At 41.7% G+C, this 10,814-nt stretch overlaps 1 protein-coding gene across 1 annotated transcript; it reads right to left on the minus strand.

Annotated features, from left to right (window-relative positions):
* Positions 1-3,584: 3,584 nt before the first annotated feature.
* On the minus strand, positions 3,585-10,437 carry rxfp3.2b (relaxin family peptide receptor 3.2b). The gene is made up of 2 exons (XM_054790958.1): positions 10,305-10,437; positions 3,585-10,217 (listed from the first exon to the last, which is right to left on the minus strand). Exon 2 carries the CDS (start codon positions 10,181-10,183, stop codon positions 8,981-8,983), a length of 1,203 nt encoding a protein of 400 aa, XP_054646933.1. The 5' UTR covers positions 10,184-10,217; positions 10,305-10,437; the 3' UTR covers positions 3,585-8,980.
* Positions 10,438-10,814: the final 377 nt, after the last annotated feature.

Below are 10,814 nucleotides of genomic sequence, written 5' to 3' on the forward strand. Positions count from 1 at the left end.
TCAACCGTTCTTCGGAGCACGTTGCTTGCTTTGGACAGACAGCCAGGCGGCTCGCTTCAGATGCCGGCTTCGGCTCATTGAGCGCTAAGCGGTGTGCGGGAACGGGTGGTGACGAAGATGCCGACGCTCGGGGGGTAATGAAAGACCATGGCGGCCAAACCCAAAACAGTCAGACAACCAGAACACAAACATGTACATCAGCATAACTTCAGGGTTGCTACAATATTGTCATTTCTAGTTGACATGTAAGTGTGATTTAAACAAGAATAGCAACCAAAAAAAATTAGATGCAGCTCACTGGTAAGTGGCGCTATTTGAGCTATTTTTAAAACGGGGCAACCGAGTGCCCACGGCACAGTGTTGGTGACCCCTGCTATAGACGTTATGGTCTTTTGCCTCAGCTTCTCCATCAGCAGCTTCGATTTCAACAAGTTCAGTTCTGCAGTCTTCACTTGTGTCACTTACTTTCCAATAGTATCTGGTCAGCGTCGCAAATTCCCCTCAAAGCTCATTCTCCGTCATTTTGTCCGCCATGTTGTGAATTAAGTTCGTGAAGGAGCGTTTAGCAGAAGCTCATATCCTCTTAAAGGAAAACTGCACTTTTTTTGAAGTTTTGCCCATCATCCACAATCGTTATGTGAAACAAGAACACATATTTCTTTCCCTTTTCTGTGCGTTGTAAAGAGAGAAAAGGAGTTAGCATTAGGACGCTAACAATGGACATCATGGGACCCACCTATTTTGACAATAAAGCCCTCTAAAAAAAACAACAAAGTTTTATTGTTGTATATACATGTTGTGTTCATGCATTAACAGGTTCATTCATGATAACGTCCAATGCAGTGTTTCCTCGTTAATTGCGGGGGATAGGTTCCCAAAACAGCCTGCAGTAAGTGAAATCCGCAAAGTAGCCAACTTAATTTTTTAATTGTTATAAATGTTTTAAGACCGTAAAACCCCTCACCATACACTTGAAACACTTTTCCCAGACAGGCATGAGCATTTTCTCAAATTTAGTAATTTAGTAGTTTGATTAGTGACTCTTAAAAGACTTATAAGACTTCGTTGGAATGCGGATGTTTCAAATCTTAACGTTTTTGGTGGGGGGTTGTATATTGTTTTCCATAAAATACATTGACGAATGGCGTAGATTACACATGCCTAACATGTTATTTCCGAATCCCAAGCTGACCGGATGTAGACACGCTCTGCACATGCGTAGAACTGATTGCGTTTCCGGTATTGCGCATTTCCGTATTGCGTACCGTATGTCCGTATTGCGTAGTGACAGCGGTTAGCAAGCAGCTCACACAGTTAGCTAGTTTGCCAGAGATGACCAAACAGGAAATGGCATGAAAAGATGGATTGACAATGGTCTACAACCAATCAGGATGCAGAAGACAATGCACGGCGCAGACAGAAGAGAAGGAAGAGAGAGAGACACAGCAACCTTGTGCTAAAGCACAGAACTACAATCCAATCCAATCCAATCCACTTTATTTATAAAGCACATTTTATAAACACTGTTTCCAAAGTACTTTACCGACTAGCAAAACCACAAATAATAAGTAAATAAGGGAATGTAAATGTAAGTGTAAATAACACTCAACTTCGCACAATGCATTTCATCTTAAAGAGCCAGGCTCGGCCTGTAACAACGTTCATACCCTGTAAACCCCCCCCCGACTAAAATTGCAACAAAAAACAATCTGCAGTACAGCGAGTCCGCGAAAGGTGAACTGCGATGGAGCAAGGGAACACTGGGCCTCATTCACGAAACGTTCTTACGCACAAATGTGTTCTTAAAGCCTTCTTACGAAGATTTTTGGCATTCACGAAACGTGTTCTTAACTCACAGTTCTTAGATCTAAGAACAAGTTCTACGAACGCTCAGGAGGACTCTTACGCACAAGCAAAGCTTGCACTTTCAATGCGCAATCGCCCTCATGATGGATTTTGCAACCTGATCCCAAAAAATGTAGTGCAAATAAAATATCCCAACAATTATTTATCATCAAAACAACTAAAATATACTCCATCGATAAATATATATTCAAATCCCAATTCATCAAAAAAAAAGTAGCTGGCTGGACGTGCGCTGCGCAGAGAGAGAATGTAAAGGGACCATTAGATTTATTTGCTGAAAGCCACGAATATTTGATGTCCCGCTTCAGGCTTCAGGCTTCCCTCTCTGTTCTTGCAGGTGTGCAGAATCATCAGAATAACATCGCAATGAAACGTGGTGTGTCTATTGCGCACGTAGCACCCCCAGATAACGACATGCGCCCCCAGCCACGTCTTGAGACAGAGCATGGGACTGCTGTATTAATTAGGCAGCGTCTAATCAAATGTAACCACAGAAAAAATAAATTGTCACACACAAACTATGTATTTTGACTTTATTTTTCAATCATGATTGTGTAAATATTTTCTAGAGTTTCCCAAATGGTTTGGTTTCTGATTGATGGCCCGCCTCCCGTTTCCTCCAGATCCCTCTGGTGCAGTTCAATCTTTTTTTTTGAGTCTATTTTAAGTCAAACCACTTCTTTTTAACCTCTGCGGTGGTGCGTTTCTCCGTGGAAACGGCATTTATGTTTCCTGCAATGGTGCTCCATGCCGACTCTTTTTGGATGGCCTGATGACCGGTGGATACACGTGAAAATAAGGTGGTCTTGTGTTCGCTCACTCCTTGTAAAAGCAACTCTATTTCAGTAGAATTGAAGTTTTTCTTTTGTTTGTTGTCCAGCTGCTCCTCAGTCTTGCCCTTGCGCGTAGCCATCTCCGCCTCCAGCTGCCTGTTGCGCATGGCACATTTTTGACCTTATATAGGAAATAATAGGCGGTGACCTATGCAAATTAGGGCTCACATGCACGTGCATCGCAGTTGGCATTCATCAACCTAAGAACACCGGTGCGAACGATTATCCCTACTTAAGAACGTGTCGTGAATGTGGTGCAGTTTCCAACCCGTGCCTTCTTAAGTACACTTCTTAAGAAGACTTTTAAGAAGATGTTCGTGAATGAGGCCCACTGTACTTAAAGTATTTTGCCTTATTTTGAGCATTTTAAACATTACCGGAATTTTTTTCCTAGGTGCATTGATTTCACATAGCTGATTTCACATCGCTAACGCTACTTCTGTCAACAACCGCAGTATAGAAACAGCGTGTCTGTGCTATTACTAATCATGGCAGACTTTGTGAGAGCCGCCGCCACAGACGACTACTTTTGGACAAATGAGGAACCAGAACCTTATCTTTTGAGCCTGAATATACGGAGGATGAGCTACAGGTTATCAGGTAAGACGCCCCGTTAGCCCCTTAGCGCCATTGTTAAAATGTTACATGGATAACAGTATAATGAAAACAATCACTTACAATGTTTGTTTTCATTGGGATACCGACTGTTGGGACTTGTACTCGCCGTTGAGCTGGTAAATTTAGCATAGTCTTCAGGTAAAAAAACGAGCTTCTTGTTGAGTCTTCGTAACGATGTCATTGGGTCGTTCAAACTCACAAACAACACAGCTGCTTAGGTCGTATATGTAAACAGTGACTTGAAGTGTTGAGTCCAATCCAATCCACTTTATTTACGTATATAGCACATTTTATAAACACGGTTTCCAAAGTGCAAAATAGAAAACCAGTAAAAGTACAAATTTAATACAGTAAAACTAATATAACAAATAAAAACAAAAACATTTAAGACATTTAAACAACATTTAAAACAACAATAAATAAGAAAAACAGGTAAAACAATACAAATAAAAACGAGGATAAATAAAACCAATTAAAACTAAAAACAATAAAAGACACAGAGGACCACACAACTCACGCTCAGTTAAAAGATAAGATTTAAGATGACACTTAAAGCATTCAACTGTGGGGCCCGTTTCTACATGAGGGGGGAGAGTGTTCCACAGCTTGGGGCCGACTACAGAAAAGGCCCGGTTTCCTCTGGTCTTAAGTCTCGTCTTAGGTTGGAACTGGCCTTCTGACCTCAATGAGCGCGATGGGAGTGTAAATTTGGATGAGGTCCGAGATGTATTGAGAGGTCAGCCCATTCAATGCCTTAAAAACAAACAAGAATATCTTAAAATCACTTCTAAAATGGACAGGCAGCCAGTGCAGGGAGACTAGAATTAGGGTGCTATGCTCCCTTTTTTTGATTCTTGTTAAAAGCCGTGCTGCAGAGTTCTGGACTAACTGCATGTGAGAGAGTGATTTGTGGCTTATTCCAGAGTAAAGTGCATTACAGTAGTCCAGACGTGACGAAATAAAAGCGTGCGTGACTTGTTCAAAATGTCGCAAAGATAAAAATGATTTTTAGATAAAAGCCAAAGATGATAAAAACAGGATTAAATCAACGGCGTTGATTTGTTTATTAAGCTTAAGATCACAGTCAGTTTTGATGCCAAGGCTCGTGGCTGTGGGACGTACATGGTTGTGGGGGGGGGCCCAAATCCAACAGGGTACTGGTGTGACTGAGCAGGATCACCTGTCTTCCCGTCATTAAGCATTAAATAAATTTCAGCCAACCAGACCATTGAGGTCGCTTAAGCACTCGGAAAGGGGTGTCGGGGGGCGTGGTCATTTTTTTGTAAGTGGTAAGTAAATTTGGAAGTCATCTGCATAAAAGTGGTAGGAGATGCCATGTTTTCTAAATATTATACAAAGTGGGACCAGGTGTAGAGCAAATAGGATGGGCCCAAGAATTGATCCCTGGGGGACTCCACAGTCAAGGAGTGACGATGAGACTAGCTAGGCATTGTGTTACTTCGCCAGATAAATATAGTTCATGTTAGCTGCTACAATAACAGTATCTCTGTAGCTTGGTTAATATACAGGTCAGTTATGTAAATGGAACATTGGTGCAGTTTTATTGAGGTTTTTTGGGGGGGTTTTATCGTTGAAATAGGTGGGTTCCATGATGTCCATTGTTGCCCATGCTAACTCGTTTTCTCTTTTTAGAAAGCACAGAAAAGGGAAATAAATATGTGTTAATGTTTCACATAAGGATTGTGGATGATGGGCAAAATTCTAAAAAAAAGTCCAGTTTTCCTTTAAGTATTGTGAGTTCTGTTACTTGATCTTCCATTTTGATAGATCTCAGCCTGGTCAGCAGTTTGGTTTGGAACATTTAAGGAATTTCTTTTCCATCCCACAACTGCACCGTGGTTATCAAGTTCTTCTGGACTTAAGCCAGCCTGCACTTGACAAGGCCGAGAAGATCGTCGAGGACGCTTTATCAACTCATCTCCGGTAATTTTCTTGAGTTTTATTTCACACTTCAACTATTTACACGTGCTTGTCAGGTTAGGTTGATAACCTTTGAATCAAAGAGGAATAGCATCAAATGACGACTAATTACTACACAGTTGTAACTTAGGAACAATAATAGTTGTTACATGCCAGTGGTCTCTACGGTCTTTTGTTACAATCATTTGAACAGTCGTGACAATGATATTTGACCAGTCTTAGTAGTACTTTCTGTACTTTCATATAATGCGTGTCATAGTTATGTCACATGGGTATTGAGCAAGTCATCATGATTTGTATCAGGGGTTTGAAAGACATGCATTTTTTAGCATTGTAATTGTCATAGCAATTGTCATACTCTTTGATGAATACATGTACAGTCCTGTGATGCTTACTCTTTAACAATATATTCTCAAAAAAGCCAAATTTAACAGCCATTTGCAGCCTGCGGCTGGTTCTGTATTGGCCTGCAGGACACTAGGAAATTGTAATCCAATAAAAAAACAACAACAAAAAACAACAACAGCAAACATGAAAAGATTAGCAATGACTTTACATGAATAAAGTCAAAATATATATAAAAAAAGTTGTAATCTAACAAGAAAAAGTCCTAATTTTACGGGAATAATGTCATAATGTTATGACAAAAAGTAATGTCATTTTGGTAGCACGACGTTAAAATGTTGAAGAAAATAGATGTTTGTTTTTTTTAAGTCGTAATATTATGAGAAACAAACAAAACAACCAATAATTTTTTGAAAATTAGGTTGGTCAAAGAGTTATAATGCTCAGAGAATAAAATATCATGGGAATAAAGTCATAGTTACGAGAAGAAAATTTCCAAAAGGAAAGTTGAAAACAACAACAACATCAGAAATGGAAAAAAAACAGCTGTACTTGATGAAAATAACAGCAAAATATTAAGAGAAAAATGTAAACTTGTAATATTATGAGAACAAGAATCATGTCATTTTAGTAACATAGAGTTAAAATATTAAAGAAAACTATGTTTTTTTTTTTAAAAGTTGTAATATTATGAGAAACAAAACAAAATAAAGTTGTAATTTTTGGAAAGTTAGGCTGGGGGAAAAAGTTCTAATATTATGGCAATAAAGTCAAATTGTTATGGAAATTAAGTCTTAATATTACAAGAATAAAATTTACGAATATTGTTGAAGCAGATAGTTGAAATATGTGGAAAATTGAAAAGAAAAAACAACAAATATTGGAAAAAAAAGATCAAAGACCGAAATTCATACTACTGTAATAATGTTTTTTTTCCACATATATCACAAAGATGAGATGCTGTTTTTTCTTGAAATGTACTTGTATATAACTTCTTAGCATATCTACATGTGTTGCTTTACAGAATACAGTGGCCCTTGCATCCTTTCATTTTTCACTATGTGGTCCCAGGAAAAAGTTTGGACACCGCTAATATAAGTCAACAGGTGCCACTAAACAAATTCTTCCCATTTGAGTCAGAGCTTCTCTACCTGTCAGTCACACACACCTACACACGCGACAGTATTTTCAGTATTTCCACTGCAGCTTTGTATTACCATATTGACAGAATATAAGACATCATTTTTTCTACAAAGTAATAATTTTAAAAAGCAGGGGTCGGCAACCTTTACCATCAAAACAGCCATTTTGCCTCTTTTTCCAGTAAAAAAATTAGTCCGGAGCCACAAAACTGCTTATAAACTTGTAAAAATTGTAATCTTTTTAAATTGTTACCTGTTACAACCACAAAATTCAAGAAAGAGAAGTGTGACTACATGTATATGCATACTTTGAAATAATATAAGCACTTAACTCTGTAAGTCTTACTGAGTGATTCCCATATTTATGTAAAATTAAAACAAAATGTAGCCAACTTTAAGATAAAAACGTCCATCAGAGTTCACATACCTGCTCATCAGTGTTGTTTGCACAATACCGTTTATGCCTGCGCTGAATTGTCATCAATAACCACTCTATTGGTCCTGTCTTTGCAAAGAGAGGCATTCTTCCATTTTCTGAATCAATTAATTTGGAGAATAGATGCCCTGACATTTTTATGAATGATTCTTTCATGTATTATCCATCTGTGAGTGGCTTCCCAGCTCACGTGCAGCCCAGTGTTGCCAACTTGGCGATTTTCTCGCAAAATCTGGTAACTTTCCAAACCCTCTTGGTGACTTATTTTCTCAAGCGCGATTAGTGACGAATGTAAAGACTTTTCCTGACGTTGTTGGGAGATTTTTCTGGTGTTTGGAGACGTGAAAGTGAAAGCGGTGAGTGTACAGCCAGCTGTAGTGGCACACTATGTGCCTCTCCTGGAGTCCCCATCTCGGCGTTTAGCGTGTCACGAGCTCCGAGTGCATAGCTACAGCACGCTTCTCGTTATAAAACATATCGCTATGCTCCCATTAATTACACAGTGTTATTTTACTGCGCAGTAACTTGCATCAGACCCAACTCAAAACGCCCTCACCTTTTTTTCTCTCCCACGCAGTGAGACTCACTGCATACACTAGCCTCCCTCCCACTCCCTTGCTCGTCCAATCAGCAGTCAGAATGCAGTCTAGATGCATTCACAAACATGCGGTGAGTCCGTGAATGCATTCATTTAGAAAATGCACATTTCCCCTGCTTCGGTGTTCAAAAAAATTACCGCGCTTGGCAAAGGGAGCCACAACAAGGAGGCTGAAGAGCCGCATGTGGCTCCGGGGCCACGGGTTGCCGACCCCTGGCCTAGCGATTTCTACATTTCTACATTCTATATTTCTAGAAGGTAGTGCCAAATAACTTTCTTCCAAGCAAGTTAGAGTTATTCTTTCTGGCACACATGCACACACAATGTTCGTTAATGAAGCAGAATCATCCAACAACTTTAATGCGGCTAAAAATGTTCATGTAGTTTTGTCTTGCAATCTACCAGTTGTTATTTCACTGATATTGAAAACATAATGATTAATCTTGTGTTGAAAAAGATGGAGCGTGTTATGATTGGCATCGTCTTATATTCGGGTCAATACGGTATTCTGTTCAACATTTCCTGACTCTAGTGAAGATTTTTCTTCAGTACTTTCTTACTTGACAACACTTATGACTGAATGGGGACCATTGACTTTGCCATTTGCATCTGTTTCAAACATTCTCTTTTTAAAATCAACTTTCAGTTATGGGTTATGGGTTGTGCTGCTAGATCTCACAACATGAAATAACACACACCAAGAACAAACACAAGCAAACATCAGGACACCTTTCCGACGCTTACATTTCTTTCCCTCCATCACACTGTACAGTATGAGTCATGACTTCCCCATTCATGTCCCATCAGCCAGAAAGCTTCTGCTGTAAAAAAGCCTGTTACCTTTGCTCTCTCCACTCACTGTGTAGCAGATTACAGTACTTAACATCATCCCAGACAAGTGGCAACTTTGCTAAATGTCATTTCTGATTGACGTTTATACATATTCATGTTTGCATTCCGGAGGGGTGATGCTTGTCAGAGGGACAAATAGACAGAAAAGATCAGAGGTTATATAAGGAGTACTCGGAGGAAGCAGGGGGGAAAGTGGGGCACATCCCACTGCGTCTAGTATGTGTTTATTTGCACATAAGAGATATACAAGTATAATTAAAGATGTGCTGCTTTAGCAGAATTGAGGTGAAGGCATCCTTTCGCAAATCCAGAACAGTCTTCACCCTCTCCTTTAAAATGTCTTTTAGGGTCACACATCCATCTGGACCAACACCAGGACAGGTGGTGCCTCTGCCACTTTGCCTTTGCGCTGCAGCAGATGTGTCAGACCCCTGAAGGATGGCGTAGTGTGGAGGACAATCTCCTTGAGACCTGCTCGGAACTCGCGGCGAATCAGGCAATAGAGCACGGGGTTGAGGCAGCTGTTGGTGTGCGCCAGGCACACCGTCAAGGGGAAGGCATAAGCTTGTGCGTTGTAGAAAGCCTTGCTGAAGGGCACCAGGTCGAATTTTATGAGCACCCCCCACAGCGTCAGTGCCTGATTGGGAAGCCAGCACAGAAAGAAGGACAGAACAACGATCACAATGGATTTGGTTACTTTGGAGCGCCGACTTTGGCGGCATTGCTCCACTTCTGGACCAGCAGCCCCTGAAATGCGTCGGCTGAGGACGAGGCGCAGGAGAAGCAGGTAGCAGACGGTGATGATGATCAGTGGGATGAGGAAGCCCAGCAGGACCTTTTGCAGATGGTACAAGCCTAAAAGAAGCTGCGGATCCCAGTTGGCCGTGTCTGGGAAGCGCACCAAACAGAGCTCCTCATCCGACACTTGGGCAGTGGTGGAGTAGATGGCATGCGGCAAAGTGACGAGCAGAGACACAGTCCAGATGCCCAGGCTTGTCCACTTGGCTCTGGCTGCTGCTGTCTTCCTGCTGTGCATCTTGAGTGCAGAGGAGATGGAGTAATAACGTGCCATGCTCATTGCCGTGAGGAAGAAAACACTGGCGTACATGTTCATGGTGGTGACGGAACTGATGATTTTGCACATGACACGTCCAAACGGCCAGCGGAAATCCAGGGCCGTGTCCACCGCCCAGAAGGGCAAAGTCAAGACAAACTGCAAATCCGTGATGGCCAGCCCCATCACGAAGCAGTTGATGGACGATTGCTTCTGTCTGTAGCGCGAGTGAAGCAGATAGAGCGCCAGCACGTTCCCCACCAGCCCGAGCGCGCACACCACAGAGTAGACGCACGCTATCATCACACGCACCACCACGCTGGAGCTGTCTCCTTGGAACTCCATGGTAGATTCCCTGGTGAGCAGCTGCAGCCAGCAGTGCAGCGAAAGGTTACCGGTGGAACCAGTGCTGCAATTCCCAGCGCCGTTGTCCAAATCTAGTTGGATCTGCTGGTCACATGGCTCCGTAGCCAGAGTTTGAACTCCAGTCTCATTCATGTTGGATCCTCTTGGTATCACATATCTCCAAGCACTGCAAAGTTGGACAGATGCATCATAAGCAAAGAGAGAAGAAAACCAGTTGGGGAGGCTGCATATTCCATGTGTCAGATTGTCTCACAGGGTGCTGTAAATGCCGTCTCCCGCCTCGCTGAAGATGATGCTCCTCTCCTCCTGCCTCTCCGCTGCTGCTTGCCGCTCGGTTGTGCTCTGCCGCGCTGACGATGCTCATCTTTCGCATCCAGCTGGGTGACTGCTGTAGAGAGAGCATTTACGCTCTGATTCCCACTGCCACGTCAAAGTCTCCTGGCATGTCCATTACGGGGGAGGGGCGGTGGGGTAGGGGGTGTGGTGCGGGCGTGTAATGTTTTGGGTGACGCAGGCTCATATCTGTGCCTTTCAGTGGGAGCGCCTTTTAGCTACTTCCAAAATGTACTATTAGTTACTGCCATTTGAAAGTAGTTTGTTTAATTACAACATTGCTGTCTGTGAATTGTAATCGCTTTACTGCTTCTGCATTACTTTTGAATTACTCACAAAAAACTCACATCACCTTTGCTATTACATACAGACATAAACTTTTTTCATTCTTGACTCTCATTGAAAAATAATGGTAGACCTATCTTGCAAA

This window comes from Dunckerocampus dactyliophorus, chromosome 10 (genome assembly GCF_027744805.1).
Source record: "Dunckerocampus dactyliophorus isolate RoL2022-P2 chromosome 10, RoL_Ddac_1.1, whole genome shotgun sequence".
Taxonomy (NCBI): Eukaryota; Metazoa; Chordata; class Actinopteri; order Syngnathiformes; family Syngnathidae; genus Dunckerocampus; species Dunckerocampus dactyliophorus.

Bases quoted from the DNA above. Each gene is read 5' to 3' on its own strand.
- rxfp3.2b (XM_054790958.1), bottom strand. From the start codon at position 10,183: ATGAATGAGACTGGAGTTCAAACTCTGGCTACGGAGCCATGTGACCAG.